The sequence below is a fragment of the Etheostoma cragini genome, chromosome 23 (genome assembly GCF_013103735.1).
Source record: "Etheostoma cragini isolate CJK2018 chromosome 23, CSU_Ecrag_1.0, whole genome shotgun sequence".
Classification (NCBI taxonomy): domain Eukaryota; kingdom Metazoa; phylum Chordata; class Actinopteri; order Perciformes; family Percidae; genus Etheostoma; species Etheostoma cragini.
In genome coordinates, this window is record NC_048429.1 from 17651887 (window position 1) to 17675085 (window position 23199).

Consider the following 23199-nt stretch of genomic DNA (forward strand, 5'->3'; position numbering starts at 1 on the left):
GCATTGGCATATTTTTATCTATAAGGCCATGCTAGGTCTGTTGCCATCGCACATCAGTAGTTTAATCACATGGAGAAGTGTTGGTTCCTATTCATTGCGATCAGATGATCACTTTCTGTTCTTTGTTCCATTTGCCCGTACAAATCTTGGAAAAAGGGCTTTTGTCTACTCCGCTCCTTCTGCATGGAACTCTTTGCAAAAAGACTTGAAATTATCTGAATTTATTTCCTTAAATGCTTTTAAATCCAGATTGAGAGAACCTGAAATGACCTGTTTACATTGTAAATGTTTTTAACGGTCTGTGTTATATAACTTTTATAAATGTAATTGATTGTGTTTTGCCTCTTGGCCAGGACTCCCTTGAAAAAGAGGTTTTTAATCTCAACTCTTTCCTGGTTAAATAAAGGTTAAATAAAAAAAAAAATTACAATCAGGTATATAACCTTATAGTTTATGGCCACATACTATCAGCTTCAGCTCTGTGTGCAGTGTTAATTTTAAAATCTTTGCATTTCAAAGTAAGATGGTGACATTTTTCCATGTTCATTAACATGACATTTTCATTGTGAGCATGTAAGGAAGGGATCGGCAACGTGTGTTAATTTACAAAGACGAAGATGACCAGGGAGCCAGTGGTATTTGTTAAAGCCGGGGCAGGCAGTTAATTTTGGCAGTGTTTCCATAGTAATCTTTCAGTTTATTGCAAGTCAAGTGGACTTATTGCAAGTCAGGTGGACTCCTCCTGGTTCTGTTTTCAGGCTTTAGAAAATGTAGCCTGTAAAAAGAGACTTTGGCCAGTCACAGGCCATTTTAGTGAGGGGAGAGGAAAACCTTCCTTACCCCCGTCTCCTGCGTTGTTTGACCCGTCCACCACCCCAACCAACCTTCCTACGAAGATTTCGGTCTTTCATGCTAGTTGTTACTGGAGTCTCTCTAAGTTAGTGCTACGTCATCTTCCAACCCTGTGTAGCTGCTGTTCTCCCTGGCGCGTTTGGAAGGCTACAGCCACTGCCCAAATGTCCATATATCATGAGTTGGGAGTGAGAACGGGTTGATCTGTGTAAACTTATGGTGCTTTTAAATTTCACTTTGTTAATTTGAAAAATTCAAACTGTTGTTTTTCCCTTCTGCCATCTATTGACTCTTATCGTGACACTGCGGTCACTGCTGACAAAAAAGTTCAATCGAATTGTATCGTAGATTTGGAGAATCGAGACAACACTAATAGTAATAACTCCAAACACCATTTAATAAAACATATACTTTTATTCTTCTTGGTGCAAGTACGCCATTGCACTAGTCACTTCATTTTCATTCCATAACAAAATGGATTCACAATAAACATCAATGTCAACAAAACCACAACAAACAACCAAACAGCCTTCTTCAGAGTTTATGGTATGCATGAAGCCACAAACTAACTCCTCACACAGGAGTAGACTTACTAGCTTATTTTACTTGCGGAAAGCTCACGACATCAGGTCTTAAGGGCTTTTGACACGGGGAGCAACACTTTGCAAGCGTAGTCACTGCGCTCCTCATAGTACGTGTCTATATACATGTTGCTTTCACGGATGGTATCGCCCCGCTACCCAACATTACACGCTAGTGTGCTTGCCACCAGTTTCTCTTCACTTGCCACCGTGATAGGACAAAGCCGCCACGTGGGGTTGGCTGATCCTGAATTTCAAAACCAGCCATAATGTTGACTTGTTTGTAATACAATCTTGTGTTTAACAAAAAAAGAAAAAAAAAAAAAAAACGTTTAGCGAGTTAACGCCCTCATCGATCAATGTTTGACCACACAGATTCTGTGCACGTGTATATCCCTGTCGTACAGCTGAATGAGATTAGTTGTATATCCCTAATCACAAGTTGATTTATAACTAATAGTGGCAATCCTAGTCTTTCCTAACCACGCACTGTTAATGTGGGTAGCTAACGTTAGGGAAAAGTTCAACACAGTTTATCTCTTGCGGCGGGTGTGCGTGTAACGAGCACAAACGCAGTTGCAAGGGATTGCGCGCCCCTGCTCGCTCACATCTCATTTGAAATGAATTAGGAGGCGCAACAATCGCTCCCCGTGTGAAAAGGCCTTCACACTGTAGCCAGTTCTGGAAATAGAAGTCAGATGAACATCTTATAGTTTATATCTGAAGAGAAAGAACACGTTATAAATCTTAATACATTTCTCAAACAATCTGAGATCTTGTTTGCATTTGTAAGACTTTATATGCTGATATGCTTCACAAGAGAATGACGTTTTGTGTCAAGATATTCCCTTCTTTTGTAACACAATCATTTAAATTCAATGATCCACTTACTAGCTTTTCAGAACTTTCAATCGTATCTCTTCATTGAATGGAGCCGTCCACTGACTCTTGGTTGATGACACTGACCACTTTGTCATGTGACCAATGTTTCTGTGTGTGTGACCGGGTGTCACCTTACTACACCTAAGCAAAGTCCACTTGCTGCAGAAATGTTTGAGATGCGGTTGAAAGTTTGGAAAGCTACAAAGTGTACCTTTAAGCTGAGATGACTTTATTACACACACTGTTTCCATGCTCATTCCCTTCATAATAATAACATGTTTCCAAACACTTTCACTGCACTAATGGAAATACATGAAAAGTTCTCACAGAGGACTGAATTACAATCTATGATTAAGTGCCATATAGATAATGTCTTCACATGAACCTAAAAAAGAAATCAAACAAAAAGCAGATGTGAATGCAAAGCCGATGCAGATAGGGTAACACATGGAGCTCCCAATGGTTTTCAACCAGCCGTTCTCTTCTCCTTACCCCAGGAAAGGTTTCTGGACTGTGGCTCAATTTGTCTCTTTGACTCCAGCACACTTAGTCCACCTGCGAACATGTTGCAGAACGGACAAGTTCATCTTCCTCCTCTGCTTTTACTTACGCCGTTGGTCCAGGCAACAAGGTCAAGTTGGTTTTATCCAGCAGCCTGGTGGCTGGTGTTTAGACTCCAGAGAGATAGGGTTGTGCCCTCCTCCCCTGATCTGCGCCCAGGATGGTACAGTGTCTGGGGAACCATGGTGGTCTATGCTCCCCCTGTCAGCCTCCTCTCCAGCCGGTCCAGCTTGGCCAGATTCTCCTTCAGAAGCTTGGAGCTGGGGCTCAGAAGCAAGGCTCGCTGGTAGTACATCCTGGCTGCTGCATAGTCTCCCTACACACACACACACACACACACACACACACACACACACACACACACACACACACATACACAAACACAAACACACACACACACACACAAACACACACACACAAATTACAAACAATATATGTGTGCAACACTGATGTTTACGTGCATAACATTCCAGTTTTTTGCTCTTTAAATTTTCCCAGCGGTGGAGGACTTGTTGGACAGTACAAACACAGCGTCTCTTTTTTATTCCTTCAACCAGCTTCTTGAAAATGTTGCCGTAGCAATGTGTGCACATATCCAGAAACCTGTTGATATCCAAGTCTTTGAAAATCTTTACAATTGGCTGAGTTTGTCCTTCTTATCAGGTCTGCTTCGTTGGAAACTGTCGACTGGTTTGTGTAGAGCAACCATGGTAACGCATGCAAATATATTCTTTGGGTAAAATATGACCTATAAAGCTCTTGAAGAGGCGCATGAACACCTGGTAAAACATGTCCCATCTGACTTGTGGCTAATAACAATATGGACGACAGTCAGTGAAATTATTTGATCTACTACTGAAACTGTTACATAGATTAGCAGTGGCTCTACCCCAAGCCCCCCACAGATGACTGAGTTTATCACCCTATCCCTAGGGGGAGAAGCCAGCCCCCCCTCCTGAAGAAACCCATTTTGGCCTCTTGTACCCTGGATCTCCTGGAGTCCCTATGGTAAGTGTTATTTATTCCCTTATGGTGTATTTGCCAGTGTTATTTTTATGTGTGTCATGGTAATGTCAGAGGAACAGAGTAAATTGTTGAATCACTTGTAAAATTAGTAAAAATGGGACTGCCTATTGGGACTTTATCATGAAATGTCAATGAAATATCAAACAAAGTTAAACGTGATAATAAATTAATACTTTCACATTTCAATTGTTGGGCATGTGGTTTTGCTATAAAACAAAAATCCCATTTAATGAAGATAAACTACCCAATTAAACCGCTTAAAGTAATTTCTGACAAAGAAGGACTTATTAGAGAAATTGTAGCAGCTCAGCCCAGTGCTGACCGGTCCAAGCAGGCTTTACCAGCTGATGGCACGCTTGGCCGTGGCGTTTAACATTTGGAGCAGTATTAATGAGGATGTGCATGAACACACACATTTTACTCTAAGGTTCACAATTCATATTCTAGGATTAAATATTTATTATTGTCTACCCAGATGGTGGGAAATGCAATCCATTCTAAAATCCATAATATAGTTATATATCAACCTATTCCCCAATCTCTGAAGTAAATAAAACCAAAAAATTGACACTAAATAATTCACTCCTGTGAGAAATGTCACTTTTGATATGGAATCAGTATGTATATACATATAGTATAAAAAATATGTAAAGCCACAATGATAGGGGATGGATAACTAGTGAAAGAGGCATTCTTTGTATAAAGCGCATTTGGAATATGCGTCTCAATCAACATTTTTACTGTAGTTTGCAACAGTTTATGGCCTTTTTACGGCTTAAAGTCAGCTCTGTGTGTTGCTATGGTTACTGTACACAATCCAACCAACCAACAGTTCCAGTGAGTCCGGCTACGGTAAAGATGCATGCTCAAAAAAAAGGAAACACAGCTACTTTTAAACATTGTCAAAGACTTGGATATTAACAGGTTTTTGCATATGCGCACACATTGCTACGGTGATCTTTTGAGGAAGCTGGTTGAAGAAATGGAAGAGAGACGCTCCAACAAATCCTCCACTGCTGGAAAACATGTAAACGGGAATATTAGGGGTGTTTACTGTGTGTTTGTGTGTGTGTGTGTGAGTATATACATACATACATACACACACATACACACACACACACAGATACAGAGGTAAGAACTGCTAGAAGTTGTAAGACACCAGGGGCCTCATGTATAAATGTTGCTTCACTCGTCACATTGTGATGAATAAAAAAATTAACTTGACGTGAGAATGTGAAAAAGTCTTTTCTGACTCTGTAACGTGGCAAAATCTAACTGAAAAGTGCCAAAAATTACCAAACATTACAAAATAACGTTTCCACTTTAATTACTGGCATATGTCTGTGACGTTGTCTATGAAAAAACATAATTATAGCCACTTATATTCCATAAAAGTTTGATCCTTTATGTAGATAATGTTTCACATTTTTCACACTATGCTACGCATAGTCTAGGCGTAGTCAGGGCAGGGAGGGGTTGCAGTGTGGGCTCAGGATCTCATCGCTGCTTTTTGCAGATGATGTGGTCCTGAGCGCCTCATCGGTCTGTGACCTTCGGCACTCACTGGATCGGTTCGCAGCTGAGTGTGAAGCGGCTGGGATGAGGATCAGCAGGTTCTCAGCAGGAAACCGATGGAGTGCTTTCTTCGGGTAGGGAGTGAGTCCTTACCCCAAGTGAAGGAGTTTAAGTACCTTGGGGTCTTGTTCGCGAGTGAGGGGAACATGGAGCGTGAGATTGGTCGGAGAATCCGAGCAGCTGGTGCGGTATTACATTCTGTTTATCGCACCGTTGTGACGAAAAGGGAGCTGAGCCAGAAGGCAAAGCTCTCGATCTTCCTGGGCAATTTTCGTTCCTACCCTCACCTATGGTCATGAAGGCTGGGACTCATGATCGAAAGAATGAGATCCAAGGTACAAGCGGCCAAAATGGGTTTCCTCAGGAGGGTGGCTGGCGTCTCCCTTAGAGATAGGGTGAGAAGCACAGTCATCCAAGAGGATCTCGGAGTACAGCCGCTGCTCCTTCGCGTCGAAAGGAGCCAGTTGAGATGGTTCAAGCATCTGGTAAGGATGCCTCCTGGGCGCATCCCTAGGGAGGTGTTCCAGGCACGTCCAGCTGGGAGGAGGCCTCAGGGAAGACCCAGGACAAGGTGGAGAGATTATATCTCCAACCTGGCCTGGGAACGCCTCAGGATCCCCCAGTCGGAGCTGGTTGATGTGGCTCGGGAAAGGGAAGTTGGGGGACCTCTAATGGACCGCAACCCGATAACGGATAAGCGGTCGAAAATGGATGGATTTTTCACACTAAAAACAGGCTACTTAACCTCTGTGACGACGTGCAACAGAGAACTCTGATTGGACAGATAGTCTAGCTAGCTGTCTGGATTTACCCTGCAGAGATCTGAGGACCAGGTAACCATAGTCCTCAGAAACACAAAGAAAAAGGAAGGAGACGGACATCCTGCTGAAATGAGGGACATTCGGCGGAATTCCCGGCGGAAACGGAGCAATCCTGGAAGTAGCACAGCTACTTTTGAAATAATATCCTAAATAAGTATTTATATATTTTATTCTGTAACCTCTGACGTAGCACACGTACTGACGTGTCCTTGTGTTGTATGATTTGTTGTTTCTTCTTTGTAATAAAATGTAAATATAAAAGAAAAGAACCTTAATGTGCTGGATCCCTCCCATGTTCATCCAGGCCTGAGACTGGTCAGGTTTTAGTTCGACAGCCAGCTTGTAGCTCTGGGGGGGGACAAAAATAGACTGGTCAGCGTCATATATGATGAGAGAACAGCAACAGCTTGTCTGAGGACAGATCTAGGCCCAGTTCACCACTGAAATTTAAAATGCTTAGTTTTAGTTTGGATTAATTTGTTAGTTTTAGTCTTTTAAAAACGCAACACACATCAAACAATTTTAGAAATATGTATTCACAATGTGTTGAAGGCCAGTACATATAATGTACATATGATCGTTAATATGTAAACAGCCTACACAAGACCCTGCCATAAGTGTAAAATGTGTGAGTGACGTATGCCAGGAAACAACTTACAACATATAATGCATCCTTTATTCCTTTATATAGCAGCATGTATTCAACCCATTTGTGAGCCACACATGACATGTGTTTTGAACTTTGGTTCGAGTACAATTGTGGACCTTTTGAAGTCTATCGACTCACACAGTTGTGTAGACATCCCACTATTAATCCCCATATTACCCAGGCTTGTAATGTCCCTGTGTATTTACTAACCAGCAGCTATCTCACTGCGTGAGTAGGGCTGAACAATGAATCGTTTGGAAATCAATATCGAGAAGTTAAAGAATGCGATTAGCTCATTGTGAAGACCGCGACATTTGGTTTAACATTTTGTATTGCTCTATTTATTAATATATTTTCTGTTCAAATCCTTTGACCCCAGTGCAGCACAACTATTCTAATAGCTCAGTTTTTCCTGAAAAAAACAGTGTTCATAGATTGACAGTGGACAACAAGGTGGATGTTTTACACGCTTTTTTAGAAAATAAAACCAGATGGACCAGAGGTCCTGCACACACAGCTCTGGATTGTGGAACTCTACCTATGGACACACACTGAATCCAACTGAATACCTTCCCCGGAATCTCGGATTCTGCTGGATTTCCCTAAACCCTCCCTAAAGTCCTCGATCCCTCCCTGAACTCTGCCCCTAGCACAATAAAGCTTTAGTGCATAACTTTTTTTGTATTATGAACGTCAATTACGGCAAGCCATTGCCAAACAAGTTGATCCAAAGCTTATTAAGACTATCCGCTCCAGGAAACTCTCTCTGTTTCTCAGTATTTCCATGTTCAGAAGATTGTGGCTTACGGTGACTTTGGCACGCAGAAACAAGAGTGAAGATAATGACGTCTTCTGAAGAGTCCATCATGTTTTTTCAATCCTCAGTGTCCTCCTTGGCTACTAGAAACTATGTGGAGGAGGGGTGGGGTTGAACACAGAAGGCATCTATCATGTGGATGAAACAGATGTGTTGTGAATAATTAGAATTCCTCATGGGGAGACAGAAACTACACACTATAGCTTTAAGTATTCTGTTTAATAAATGTTGTTTATTCACGTTCACTTCCCAGACTAACCTGAAATTTTTTTAAGCTTCTCTCCATTGACCTTCGTCACTTGTTGAACTGACTTAAAAATATTTACTATACATAGTCTGGCACCTCAGGATTGAAAGGAGCTGTTGCGCCCTCTGATTACTCTAGGGATCCTCAGGTCTCCAGAACAGCAGTTTTCTGTCTGTTTCTAGATCAGGGCTGCAAACACAGGATGTGCTCAGGCAAAGTATTAACTGGAGCTCATTTAAATTTGACAATGGGTCAGATTCACTTTTTTCCCCCCTCTCCTTGTAAAGCACTTTGTTTCTGCTTTGAAAAAACTTGCTTGCATTGTGCATAGCAACATTTGTGTGCGTCCTATTAAAATTACCGTTTTCATTCCTTCTGAGGGCACTGTATAGCGCATACACATTACACTTTCAGACATTTAGACACTGCAAAGTAAATACAGTTCCAAGGGCCAGATTTTAGACATCGACTTGACTTGTCCATTGCAAAGCACAGATCAACGGCAGCCAATACAAAAACACAATATCTGAATTTTAAAAAAAGCACAGGCAACTAAATGAAAAGCAATTAGTATAACTATTGCATCTGTGTTTGACAAGTTGAACGGTCCACCTTGACAGAGTTCTGTTGAAGGGAGATTTTGCAGTGTTAGAGCAGATGATTTTAGTAAACTAATGAGCATGCAATAATAGAGAAACAATCTGAATTATTGTCAATGCTTGTAACAGTAACTCACAGCCCTGAATCAACCTTTTTTAGTACAGTATTTATTTACATATTAATGACGTTATTGACTTACTTATTATTCTTACTATTAGCTGCAGCTGTGTTTATACTGCTGTAACAGTGAGACCACAATGGAATTTTTTTTAGCTTTTTACAATTTCATATTATTGGGAGCTGAATTGTTAGTGCACTGGAATGATTCTGGCACAGCAGGAAAGCACAGGTGTAATTAATATGATTATTGGTAACTGCATACCATTTAGATATGCCATTCCATAGCAAACCAGTACTGTGCATACAGCTTAATATGTACAATGGATCTCTTGTTTTCATACAAGGTTAAAGCGCCCATATTATGCTCATTTTCCAGAATAAGTTTCCGAGGTTTCATTTTCAAAAAACACCATATTTTGTTGTACTGCACACTGCTGCAGATCCTGTTTACCCCGTGTGTTTGGGTCTCTGTCATCACACTATTATCTGTATCAACTAATGAAGCAGTTTCCCCTTTGCAAACCCTGCTCCCTTTAAAGCTGCAGTGACCTGAGATGGCCTCTTTGGCTCTTACCATCTTGTTTCCACTACATCAGTGTTTGCCACAAAGTGCTCAGTCGCCCCTCTTAGGTTTGTTTGCTTTCTGTCTCTCCATGATGTGAGCCGAGTGCAGATGGGAGTTGTGCATGCTGAGAATGAAACCGTTTACAGTATAACGTGTTATACTGAAATTTGTGAAATCCATAAAATAATAAACTTTTCTCATTACAAACATTAACAGAAGATGGGATTCATTTGAAAACATTTTAGCTATCTATGGTTGTTTGATTGCTAACGTTAGCTCAAAACACCATTCAACTGACAGCCTTTGTTGTGTTTGATGGTAACTTGCATCTAGGTCCATTTTTACTGTATTGACATTACAGAATTCTCTCGTTAGCATCTTGTAGGCTACTTGTCGCAAAGTGACGCATGCACAACTCACATCTTCCCTCGTCACAAAGTAACGTGTTCACGACTCAAATCTGCACTTAACTCACATCGGGGACACTTTCTCTCCTCTTAAGCCTCACCATGGGAAGTCAATCAAAGCTTCCTGTTCAGACAGTTGCCTTCCAGAAATTTCCTTCACAGATTTAGAAAGGTTATTCAGAGTGTACGATTTAGATCTGTTTGAATGGTAACTCTCAAAGTGAAAGTGAAAGTTAGGACAGCAGAGCTAGGCACCATGCGTAAGGTCGCATTAATGATCTGGATCTGCTATATGGTAAGTGGATGATTGTTAAAACTGTGGAAGCAGCCTTTTTTCTTTTCAATCTTCTCAGTCAAGTTATATTGACTTGTCATTTACACACAGTTCAAAATGCACTCTAACGTTTCTATTTACCAGTTGCTTTTTGAAATTCACATGAACAACTCTTCACACTGACATGAATTAGATCCAATGCAGAGCACTTAATAAAAAAAAAGAAATGTCAAAAGCAAAAAGGATTGCCTTTTACTCCAATTTCCTTACCAGCAATGTGGAAGGAATGCAGAGGAATTTTAAGTAATGACAACAATTCTTGCATCTATGTGAAAAAAACTTAATTTAAAAATTACGACAGTCTTGTTTTATGGTCTATACAGTCCTGTGCATATATACTTGCAACCATGTTTTTAACTAAAAATCGCTAGCTTGCTATGCTAACGCTAATCGCAAAACGCTAATGTTAATATTGATTTGCGCATCAGTTCCGCATTTCTCTGCCTTGAATGGACTACATACATCGTAATTTGTTTGTTTGTGTGTTTGTTTTTAGTTCTACACATTTGAGTGCCTTTTTATCTTAGTGTGTGGTTCTAATAGTTGATAATGGTTCTGTTGTATAATTTTATGTAATGTTTTTGCCTGTTATGTTTAATTTATTGGGCAATAAAGAGATTTTTTTACGTTTTTCTAAACATCAATGACATTCAAAACATTGATAACTGAAACAGATATACAACACACCATGTGTTTGTATACACATATGTATTGCAAACAGACCAAAGTACTACACAAATAACATCTGCCTCTGCACCACCAAAGTCAACAATTGTAATTGATGCTGTGTCAAAATTGCTATCAAAACTTGTATGCCAATAACGCCCCTTGAATTAAATTGAGAATGAAAGGGAGAAGAAGTAGAAGAAGAAGAAGAAGAAGAAGAAGAAGAAGAAGAAGAAGAGGAAAAGAGCAGTACCTCGAAGGCTCGGTCCAGCTGGTTCATCTCTCTGAGCTGGTTTCCTTTGGAGAAGTAAAGCTCTGCTCTCACTGTCAGATCACGGGGACTCTGCTGCAGGGCCCGGTCCAGAGCATCCAGCGCCTGTCACCAAAACACACAGTCAAATACAAACAAACACACATAAATTAATATACCCACAAAAAAGCCCTCTCTCTTAGAGTTGAGCGTCTTGCTGTTTGAGCGTACTGCGTTCCTGGTGCGATTGTTGAGTCGCTGCAGTAGTCACAGCAGGCCCTACAAAAAGCTACTTTGAACCATTAAGGCCTCTGAAGGACACAGGGATGGAGGGACGAGAAGAAGAAGCGGATGACCCAGAGAAGAGAAAGTCTCAACTGAGAGCTAGCCAGACAGAAAGGGAAGGAGATGAAGGGTATGATCATTTTTTCCTGTCTCTCTGAGAGAGTGCAGCGTCAGCTTTCTCACTGCCTCTCACTCAAAGTGAGAAGAGAGAGAGAATGAAAGGATTTGATTTGTGCTTTTTATTTGGTGGGTAGCAGACTCCATGTTTCAATTGTGTTCTTGGCTTCAGGTACTCTCCTGGGGGGAGAACATTTCAAACAAGACACAAATGGTGTCTGTTTCCAGGTGAATACAAGTTCAAGTACAATTATTACAAAGAATAACAAAACGGTTTTGGAAATATTATATTGCCATGAGTTAGATGAAACCATATTTCATATCTGAGTGCAACACATTGTAATGAACAGGTTCATATGATATTGTAAGAAAACCTATGCCTTACAATTCGTATGCTGGTCTTACAGGGAGGTGTGCTCAGGTGCATTCAGGGCAAATTGCTACCTTGAGGCTGCAAAAAATGACCAAGAAAAAACTGGTCTGAAGTATTTCATTGTTATTTTAACAGCGCATTAGTGAAATGCGCCTATATTCGTACACATTGCGTGCACACTATGCTTGTTACACACACACACACACACACACACACAGAAGAATAAAAAGAAAACCAGTGTGAAAACGTATTAAACGAGTGCATTCACACACACATAAATACACGGCTCTGTCAGTTTCTTATCCTGAAAATCTCTCCTTCCTGCTTAGCAAATCCCCCTTCAAAATAGCAATATGCCAAGGTCCAAACACACCTGACTTTTAAAGGGAATGAGAGAGGACCTCTGATTGGTTGATTGCATGTTATGCCCAAAACAGAGCTATGAATTAATGAAGACACTAAGTACAACCCTTTTGAACCATGCGTCTGGCGCACGGACCCTTTTTCCTGCCGCTAAAGTAGCAATCATCTCTTCTGAGTCAAACCACGTGAAGTTTATGCATAAGCAACTACAGTTACATTTATGTACAGGGTTGGGTACATGTCTTGCCGTCAATTTTAAAGATGTTGTTCACATTAGAGACCAATGAATGGGAAAGTACAGTACAGGTTGAAAAAAAACCCAATGACCCTTTTACATAAGAAACACATGATCACTTTATAAAATATAATGTATTGTTACATCAATCCAGGTGTGTAGAAAGTACCTCAAACAGTAAAATAAACAGTTACACTGACAGGGCCATTTTTATAATTACAGTGCTACAGTATAACTTTTGGATACTTGTATTTCTAAAGTATATTTCTTCATGTACCTGAATACTTCTTCCACCCACTGGTCACGGTAGTGACATTACACTCGTTGTGATCGGATCTGAGTGAATGCACACACATACACACCAGCTCTGTGTAGCACTGAATCTGCAACATTTGTCACATACTGTACAAGAGCGTTTACTAATAATTATTTAAATAATAGTGGCTAATTTCAAGAACAAGAAAATACATCCTTACGTTGTCTTTGTGAGACATTTCAGTCCTGACTGATCTGCAGTTTGGTTATACAATGCCATCGTTGGTAACAAACGCTTCTTGTTATAGCTTGGACTCACATTTGTACACCTATATACTGTATTAATATCACTTTTAGTTAAACCTAAAATGTTGAATTTTTGGGGTGCAATTTCTTCACGTTTTTTTTCCAGTTGTAGGCAGCTCCTCTCTATCTGCGCTAAAAACATGGGACAAATGGGACAATAATGTCCCCCAAAACCACACTGTCATTGGTATTAGTATGTGTGTTTGCACATCATTGTACTGTAGACGTCTAGTGTAAACACTCTGCATTCTTAAAAACACAGAATTAATATTTACTGTGAGACAGTGAAAGTGTCAGACAGACAAGCACAAGTGCTGATGGTGGTGATAGAACAGAGTGGGAGGAAAAAGGGTTGCTGGTCTGATGTGCAACAGAGGTGATTAGTTTCCACGGTAACTGTTGGAGCAGAAAGCATCTCCTGCTGAGAGTTTATCCTCCCTAACTGTGTGGTATCTTACCTCTGAGCACCAGACACCAAGGCTGTACACACACATGCTCGCACACACACAGACACACACCTCTGTGTAGTTGCCATGCTTGCTGTAGATGGCAGACAGGAGGCGGTAACATTCGATGCAGCTGCCTTCTCTGGATATGATGTCCAGGGTCATCTTCTCTGCCTCTTTGGTACGACCGGCCATGGCTAACACCTGAGCCTGGAACAGAAATAGCATGTGTGAATTTGTACATGTTTGTGTGTGTGTGTGTGTGTGTGTGTGTGTGTGTGTGTGTGTGTGTGTGTGTGTGTGTGTGTGTGTGTGTGTGTGTTTGTGTGTTGTGTGTCTGTGAGAAACATTTTTTTTCCAGGTTTTGGCTAAATGTTCGATGCCAGACAGATGTTACTTTAGTAAATATCCAGAAAGTGGCAGTTTTCCCAAACCACACACTTACCCACACAGATATCCTGGCATTCCATGATTTAATGTGTGTGTGTGTGTGCGCGTGTGTGTGCGCGTGTGTATGCGTGCGTGTGTCTGTTCACCAGAGCCAGCCAGATGTCGGTGCTGTCTGGCTGCAGGGCAGCAGCCTCTTTGTACACCTGCAGAGCCTCCTCGTAGCGGCCCGTGTTGTAGTACAGAGCTCCAAGTGGAGTCAGGATGTCCACCTTCCTTGTCACCTTCAGCGCCCTGCAGGAAAAGGTCAAAGGTCACAAAGGATGGCCTTCAACAACTGCTGTTCACTTTAAAACAAGTGTTTTAGCTGCAACGTACAGTGATAAAACAACAAAATGTCTATGATATGATTAGTAGATTGTATTTCTCATTAACCCTGTTCTTGTTGAACCTTGCTGTAAGCAGTCCGGCGGCCTTCTGACCTGTTGGCTCACAGTGGAAAACGAAGCACATGAGGCCTTCTCAAACTGATATATATCACCATATGTTAATATTTAAAAAATGTAGTCAGATTGTTGCCAAAGAAAAATTAACGTAGCACCAGTGACGTCACCCATCGAGTTTGGCCATCTTGTTCTAATGATTTTTGATGAGAGGTTTGAGTTGGGGAGGATGATGCAGCCAAGGCAGTTTTGCTATGGTTTCAATGCTGTGCTAAGCTAAATACTAAATAGGGAAAGGTGCAGTTTTTCAACCCTTTCAAAGTGAGTCCTCCAGTGGGTAAACACAGACCTCTGGGTACTGTGGACATTCATCAAGTCATCAGCTAACACTAGCGCTAGCTAGCTCTGTCGGTACAATCCTGAACAAGACATTTTTAGTTGAGCAAAATGTTCCAATGAACTTTGATGACGTGAAAACACAGCGAGGCAACGTTTAAGATTAAAACACGGATAACACCGAAAAACAAGTTCAGGTCTTTTGTAATGTCCACAGCCTCTGTCCTGATTGGCAGGTCGGCGTGTAAAAAAAATAGGACCATAATTTACAAAATGAGCAAAATGGTGTGTTGAAGAAGAATTGAAACTAGCAATTGAGTAACATAACATAAATGATAACATAAAGTTATCATGAAAATGTTTTGATATAGATTTCAATAGAAACAGAATTATTTTTGAAGCCAGTGGAGTCGCCCCCTGCTGGAAATCAGATGAAATGCAGCTTTAAGGACCTTTCACATTGGCATCACTCTTCAGACCCCAAACTTTTACAGAGTATTCGTCAGATGTGTACACATAAGGAGCCAAAAGTCAACAGAGGCAGCGCTGTTGTACATTAAACATTAATCAATCCAAATTGGCAACAATTAGTATTAGATTGAAACTCTTAGACCACAGTTTCTCTTCCAGAAGGAATTTTATCTTGTGTTTAAAATGCTACAGAAACAGATCAGTCGTAGGGTCTTTACATTTCCAAAAATCTTTAAAGCAGGCATGTAAAATCCAATACATCTCAATTGATAGTTTCACACTTAAAATGAGAAAACTTTATTTGGTGACCAAGTGACAGCTGCAGAATGTAAATTTGTAACAGCCATGAGCCAGGCTCACAGCAGAACACAAGTACAGACAAGCAACAGTGTCCAAAAGCACTACCCATTATTAGCTAGTGCACTACATTTACCCATCACCATTTTATTTGAGTGTCTGACTTCGGAGAAGTTTTTGGTGCCCTTAAACATTCCAGCAAGGCAACACAACATGGCCTTTGGACACTGTTTTCTGCTAATTAATCCACATTGCAAAGCATTAAGTCTGTGTTTGTGGTCGTTATACCAGTGTCTCAAAATTAATCAAATGCTGATTGAATTGAAGTAGAGCTGGGTACAGAATTCAATACTTTTTAGGGACCGACTGAATTGCCTGTAAGGAATATTATAAAATAATAATGTCTGCACGTTGTAGAAAAATCCAGGAAAAACTCTGCGTTACACCGAAACGTTCACGTAGTTGCTAAAAAAAATAAAATAAAGTGTGCTGTGATGTTGTACTTTCTTTTTGTTATCATAAAATTGATATTAAAAAAGGTATCTTTTAGGAACCGGTGTCAAAGTCAAAGTATTTGTATCGGTACAGATATTGAATATTTTTGAAAAATACCCAGCCCTAGTCATAAGATGCTATATTCTGATTTACTGGTTTCCCATACTGTTGGGGTGTAATTAATTGATGTAATGGATTATTTTTCCTTCTAACTTCTACTTTGACCTTGAATGTTGTGACTTAGCCATCAACCCATTTTTTAAATTTGGTTTGGATTAAATAAAAACTTCCGGGAGGTCAAAGGTCACGGTCAACTACACAGCAATATAAAGTAGTAGCCTTGGAGCTGATAAATATTTGTGCTCCAGGCCTCCGTGAGTAGAAATATCATGCTGCTAAAATATCAATTATTACTCACCTTTTGTACCAAGACTCAGCTTTAGTGTTCTCATTGGATGATCTGAGCAGGCGGCCCAGGTTCACCATGGCAACGTAGTGTGCTGGTTTGAGTCTAACAGCCTGCTGGTAGTGAGCAGCTGCCAGCTCCCCCTCTCCTGGGGAACACAAGAACAGGGAGGAAGGAAAGGAAGTGGGAGGATAGAGGAAAGGAATGAAGGAATTAACAGTATAACGCAGGAATTAAGAAGAAATAAGGAAAGAATGAGAAACATGCAGAAGGGAAAGAGAAGGATAAAGTAAGTACAAGAAAAAATAAAGGATGTGAGCAAAGTGAGACAGATGTATCAAATGTACAGTATGTGACCAGATTTTTACAAATTGAAACCTGCTCCTGTTCATTTATATTCTACAGAGTTTTAAAACATTCAAAGTATACAGTGTTCATGATAACAATAACACAACCAGTCATACTTGTGTGGTAATTGGTAAAAATGTCCCATTATAATAAGTTCTGGTTAAGTGCATAAATATGTATTATGCTGATAAAAAACACAAAACAAACTTTATTCTTAGGCTATTCACACTTGGCGTCTTTTATTTAAGCTGCCGGCATCTGTTGTGTATTATAATCCTGTATAGAGTAAACCGTGTTTTCACTAAATTACCGAGCGGACAAGGAAAAATGGAGTCGGAGCACAGCAACTTATATGACATGAACAGATACTCCCTGTTCAGGGAACTCGCTTTGTTTAAAGTACCGTTAGCACCGCTCCTTATTATGGTTTAGGACACTGCAGCACTAGCTGTTGTTATAGCAACAAAAGAAGCTCTCGGCTGCTTTTTGGAACCAAAACACTGCCAGCTTCTTCTTTTCACTACAGAAGCACCCTGGTCAAGTTTTTTTAGTCAAAAAAGACACCAAGTGTGAACATAGCTTTAATAGTCACATATACACAGTACAATTTAGTGAAATTTTATTTCTGCATTCTTAACCCATCCTAGTATTAGGAGCAGTGGAGAGCTGTGTATACAGCCCCCGGGGAGAAACTTGGGTTCAGTGTCTTGCTCGGGACACTCTGACATGTGGCCATAGGAGGCCTGGGATTGTACCGCCAACCTTGTGGTTATGGGGTTATAAATTCTACATTCATTTTAAACAAAATCAAAGCAGATGTTTCACTCCATCATAGCAGAGGTGGATGATTGACCCTGATGCAGCACTCTGTATTACCTAGAGGACCACACAGCTGTGTTTTAGTTCAAGAAATAGAATAAGTGTTGACTTCACATCACTGGTGTTTAGATTGATTTGCTCCATCTCTTGCAGAAATTGCTTCAGCCTGGAACATACTGGAAGTACACAAATGCAGAGACTTGCACAAATAGAGCACAGTATGTCACACACAATTATTAAATCAAATAGTAAGTTTAAGTTTTGCAGCTGGAGGCACAACTAAAGTATGAACTTAACTGGGTCAGGGTTTGCTTTCTAAAGGCATGTGACTGTTGAACCATGCCAGACAGGAAAGCATTTATAAGCAAGATTTATAACTGTTGATGTCTTTGGTACACATCATTGTATTTCACATATAAGTGGTCTTCTCTCAAAGAAAGACATTATACTCACTGGTATATCTTTATTTATAAGGCTTTGATTGGGAAACTGCCATCTTACCTTCCAGAACTTCTCTGTTACTCAGAGGGATATTATCAGACTCACTCTGCTGACTGCTCTGCTTTTACTTCATGTTCCACAAGCTCTGAACTTGGAAAAACTGCTTTTAACTTAGCACTGCCTTAAAATCAACCCACAACTCCCTTTGAACGATTTATAAATCTGGTTTTGAACCTCTACGTGAACATGATTTACATAAAATTGTACTTTGTTTTGCATCCTTATCCCCATTTATTTGACAATTTTTTTTCCATTTTAGAAAGTTTTTATTTTTCTTGTAATGCTGTCACTTCTTTTCTGTGATGTATGTTGTTTTGTTTTTGTCCTTGTAAATTGTTTCAATGTTATTGTAAATGAGCACCTCGAGTATAAGTAAAGGTTGAATGTATGAATGAATGAATCACATTGCGTTTTGCTCACAGGGATCTCTATAGAAACTTATAGACTCTATAACTCTATAAAAACTGCTACAGGTTTCTGTATAGAGCCCCTCTACAGGTTTTTCTATAGAGCTCCCCTTACAGGTTACTCTACAGAGCTCCCCCTACAGGTTTCTCTATAGAGCGCCCCCTTTCTCTATAGAGCTTCTCTTACAGGTTTCTCTATAGAGCTTCACCTACAGGTTTCTCTATAGAGCTCCCCCTACAGGTTTCTCTATAGAGCCCCCCGTCCTGCGGCCCTTTCCTGGATGTCGTTCCCCCTCACTCTCCTGTTTAATTTCTTCAGCTGTCCCTGTCAATAAAGGCCTAAAATGCCCAAAAAACTGTCTAAAAATAAAAGCCTTTAAACTTAACATTTAGGCAGTGGTTCAATCCTTTTGTTAAGGTAAACCTGTGCCCGTTGGTCTATGCAGCAGAAGACTATAGTGGTCAGAGAGACACTAATTTCAACTCACCCGTATCCACCAGAAACACTCCATAGTTATTATGCAGGTCGGAGCTGTCCGGACAGTTCTCTATACCTTTCAGATACACTTCATTGGCTTCAGCAAAGCGTTTCTGTGGAAGAATGCAGATGAAATACATACAGGATTAAAACAGGAATGAACTAGACCAAGATTACAAGAAACTGGAGTGTGTACAACTGAACAGGCTTCTAATGCTGCTTCATGGCTCCCTACAGAGAGATTAACTATCTACAGCTAAAACTAATTTGATTCAAGAGTCATTAAATAGTGATGAGTTATTACGCACCTCCAGGCACCTAAGTCAAGTAAGGTACATACTGTGTGTGTGTTTGTGTGTAAGTGAGTGAATGAGGGAGAGAGTGAGATGGGTGGGGTGGGGGGGGGGAGGAATGTTTTCTGGATGTTTTACCTGCTCAGCATAGAAGGATGCCAGACTGGAGTAGGCATCAGCAAAATGTGGGCCGAAGTGTATGGAGTCCTTCAGCAGAGTCTCAGCCTCTTTCTCCTTCCCCTGGGATCTGGAACACAGCGTCATCATCAGCAATGTTATCATCAATCTCATTATCATCATTATGCTTATCATCATCATCATCATCCAGCGTTACCTCTAGGATTTTTTTCAGTAGTGTGGGAGGAGATGGGGTCTATTTACACAACGTTCCACTTCCGGGATTGCTCAGGTGCCGCCGGAAATGCCTGTTACCTTACCTTACATATCCAGACAGCTAGCTAGACAATCTGTCAAATAAATCCAAAAGTATACCTGGCGGATATAAAAAACTTGAAGCGCTAAGTGTAGGTTTGTCTCTGGCTCTCCTCCCCGGCATCTCCAAGTGGGAGTGAATGGGACGGAGGGGCAGTGGGGCGCAGTGGGGTGCACTAGCGTACTAATTCTTGTCTCATTTACAGTCTAATAAACAGGACATTCATTAAATCCAAAGCCCCATATCACTATTTTCCAAGCTACTGTATCTGCATAGTGTGCTTTTATCAAGGAACCTAAGACTCGCCCTTGCTGCGGGCTTGCAGCAGTAGATCGATGACCCACTTGATTGGTTGGTTTGTTCTCACAGCTCCACTGTTACAATGGAGATTTAGTGGAGCTAAATCATAATGATCTATTTCATTTCAGCTTCTTTTATTCATGTGATTTTCCATTACAGCCAGCAGAGGTCAGGCCAGTCCATACTGTTTGACCGCATAACAAACACTCAAACCAAAAAGAGCTTGTCAGAGTACAGCGGCGGTGTCAGGAGTCGGGGTAATTGGCAACTCTTTTTAGGGGGCGTACTGAGTTATTAAATTTCAGGCCCTACAGTCTCTGACTCCAGTATGACTAATGCCAGTACATGTTCCGCTGACCAATGATGGCATCTGAGTACTGAGGCTACGGTTCAACATATCTGTTTGTGTCCTCATTTACACACCATGACACTGAGGTTCATCATTAGTGCAATAAATTATGGTCGTCAAAGTTTAATAATGGTTAATTATTTGAAATCAATGTGGCTGACGAGCTTAACTTTAATCACATACCTGAAAGCCATTCACAATAAAAAACATACTTGGCAGAGTGTTTCAACCCCAGGAATAATATTATTCGGGAGACACTGGTGTTCACAGGTTCTCTCATTTATACCAATGCATTGATACCAACTTCTAAGACTCTAAATGCGATGAAGCAGTGATCTCACCTTCAAAGGCATTCATGTTGTTCATGTTCATTGTAAATAATTCTAGGTGTTTTTCTAGGCTAAAATCCACTATCACATAGGAAGTGGAAGAGTTGAGACCAGGTAGCCTTGGCTATGAAGTCCAGCATCAAGTTCCAATTCAAGACCAACAAGTTCCTTGAATCCAAGTCTTAAAGTTAAGTAAGTAAGTTTCGAGTCCTAAACAAGTGTTAACATGGCAGTCCCCAAATTTAAAGAGCCACCCAAGCAGGAGGGAGAAGAAATATAGCTCTGTAACTTAAATTTAACAATTTATGAAAGTGTTATACTGGAAAATGTAAGGGTCCATCATATTGTACTGTAACAGTTCAGAGGAGCTCCCAAGCCAATCAAAGAATAATAAGGGTCTATCTTCCAACACATTCCCCATTCCTCATCCCTCTTGTGGTGAATAGATACGCTAGAGGTCTGTAAGTTAAGTCATTCAGGTTGGGCCTTTTTTCCCATTTAACTTCTCAATTTTATTGTACCTATACAGTCTGAGCAGCAGGGCACACAGTCTCGAAATGAGACTCATAAGTGTCTCCAAATCAAGGGATCCTGTGCAAATTTACACACGAGGCACAGGTATTTAAATCTCCGGACGTGCCTAGAATAAATTGACCTGTAAGCAGTGGCAATTTTAAAAGCCTTTTAGGGCAACTCAAGTACTTAGCTTTGAGCTTTTGTTAAAGAGTCCGCCTGGTGGTAAGATGAAATGTTCTGTAAATAAAGGCCTTGTTCTCCAATAGCTGTTTAGTTTGTGTGTCAGAGTGTGTGTGTGTGTGTGTGTCTTACTTAAGGAGGTTTCCCAGATTAAACAGAGCTCTGTTATGCTGAGGGTTGGTGTCCAGGGCCTTCCTGTAGTAGCGCTCAGCCTCCTCTGGGTTGCGAGTCAATGTGCCGAGATTGTTCATGGCACTGGCATGGCGGGGGTATAACCTGAGAGGAGGGGAGGAAAGAAAAGACAGCAGAGCGCAGGGGGGAAATAGGAGTAAGATGGTTGCCACACATATCCTGCGTTCCTTTGGAGCGTAAGAGTGCACGTCTTCAGAAATAAACGCTACGTGCACCCAAGATGCAATTTATCATGTGAACGTGGGGGCAGTATATTATGCTGAATTAAGAGGCTCACTGTGTGTCTTGTGTTGTGGATTGGAGTTAGCGGGCTGATCCAACATCATAGATATCTTTCATTGGCATAGCGATAGAAATATACATGCCACGTCAGGGCGTGATTGGTTTAAAGGTCTAAAATACCATCTACGATGGCACCGCTGACGCTTTTTCTGCCCTTTCAAACATTTGTATTTGTTTGAATATGTTATGTTTGGAAGTTGTCAAGGAATATCTTCTGGTGTCATCTAGGGATGATGTAGCCCTGATCTGCCCCTTGTGGTGTGAAAATAAAAAGTAATTAATTCCATTTCCAAATTTACCACTTTAACATCACAGAATATCAGTTATTTCCGTATATATATACGACTTTAATCTCAGAAATTCTGAATTTTATCTCAGAAAATAACCCCTCTCTCCTGAGTCTGTAACATCTTTATTTTTTCCTACAATGGCCTTAGAACGGTGTCGTACAAGAAGCAACTTGCGTTTGCCAAAATCGAGTTTCTGGTCTTTCTGTAGAGGTTTACTGGCCTGGCCCACTTGAGATCATAATAAGGGTATGTCACCTATGAACGAGTTTGACACCACCGTTTAGGGGATCACCTCAAGTCCGATTCAGAAAAGTAACTAGCATGTAGCTACATAGTTGTTGAGTGTAAATGACAACCATGCTAAAAAGGTAACAGTGTCCTAAGTAAAGTTTACATAGACCCTTACCACCATACCGTTTTTTTCAGAATATGAACAAAAACACAGCTAACCCACAGTGGCACCAAGAGAGAAGTAACAGGTGTAAGGTATGAATGAAGGGAATACTTGACCATTTGACATAAAACAAAGTCTGTGACATTTAACAAACTGCCAGGTAGAATTCAAACAGTATCTTTACATAAATTGACTGGATGCTCTCGCTGGCCCGCAGCTCGCGTATCTTTAGCAGTGGTGGAGAATAGAATGTGTTGGGTCAGTACAGTGGGTTCAGAGTCAGACCTGAGGGCGGTGGTGTAGTGGTGAATGGCCTCCTGGTGCCGGCCGCCGTCTTTCAGGAAATTGGCGTAGTTGTAGTGGACTTTGGCATTGTGTGGAAGAGTCTGGATACCAGAGCTGAAACACAGAGGAAGAGGAGGGAAAAGGAGGAGGAGGCATGAGTTTGCAGAAAGAAATAAGCTGCGGACATCTGAGCAACATCACTGTGACAACCAATAAACTACGTAGATGGTCCTGCTTTCCGGAATGACGTCCTTGTATTTTGAAGTGGATCTTCTACTTTTCTATTTTCTTTTGTGTGTAGATTGAGTCAAATAAAATTGAGTCAATAAAATTGGCCAAAAGACCTCTGTTAAAGACTTCAGTATTTGCCTCTGTTTAAAGTCATTATAATTAATATTTCTCATTGGAAAGATAAAGGGCTGTCTTGTTCTGTCTGGGGATGTCTTGACCCCTTCTCTTTTATTCAGATCCCAATCAGAGTCTTGTAGAACTACACTCAGCGGCCACTTTATTAGGTACACCTGTCCAACTGCTCGTTAACACTTAATTTCTAAGCAGCCAATCAGTGCATTTAGGCATGTAGACATGGTCAAGAGAATCTCCTGCAGTTCAAACCGAGCATCAGTATGGGGAAG

At 40.7% G+C, this 23199-nt stretch overlaps 1 protein-coding gene across 1 annotated transcript in view; it reads right to left on the minus strand.

Annotated features, from left to right (window-relative positions):
* Window positions 1–1763: 1763 nt before the first annotated feature.
* The window catches only part of tmtc1 (transmembrane O-mannosyltransferase targeting cadherins 1), a 138433-nt gene continuing 116997 nt past the window's right edge, over window positions 1764–23199 (minus strand). The window contains exons 10-19 of the mRNA XM_034863173.1: window positions 22565–22678; window positions 21254–21397; window positions 19153–19261; window positions 18732–18834; window positions 16181–16316; window positions 13870–14014; window positions 13406–13543; window positions 10957–11079; window positions 6569–6646; window positions 1764–3192 (exon numbers count right to left, since the gene is read on the minus strand). Coding sequence (XP_034719064.1) covers window positions 3067–3192; window positions 6569–6646; window positions 10957–11079; window positions 13406–13543; window positions 13870–14014; window positions 16181–16316; window positions 18732–18834; window positions 19153–19261; window positions 21254–21397; window positions 22565–22678 — 1216 coding nt within the window. The 3' untranslated portion in view covers window positions 1764–3066. The remainder of the gene's footprint in view (window positions 3193–6568; window positions 6647–10956; window positions 11080–13405; window positions 13544–13869; window positions 14015–16180; window positions 16317–18731; window positions 18835–19152; window positions 19262–21253; window positions 21398–22564; window positions 22679–23199) is intronic.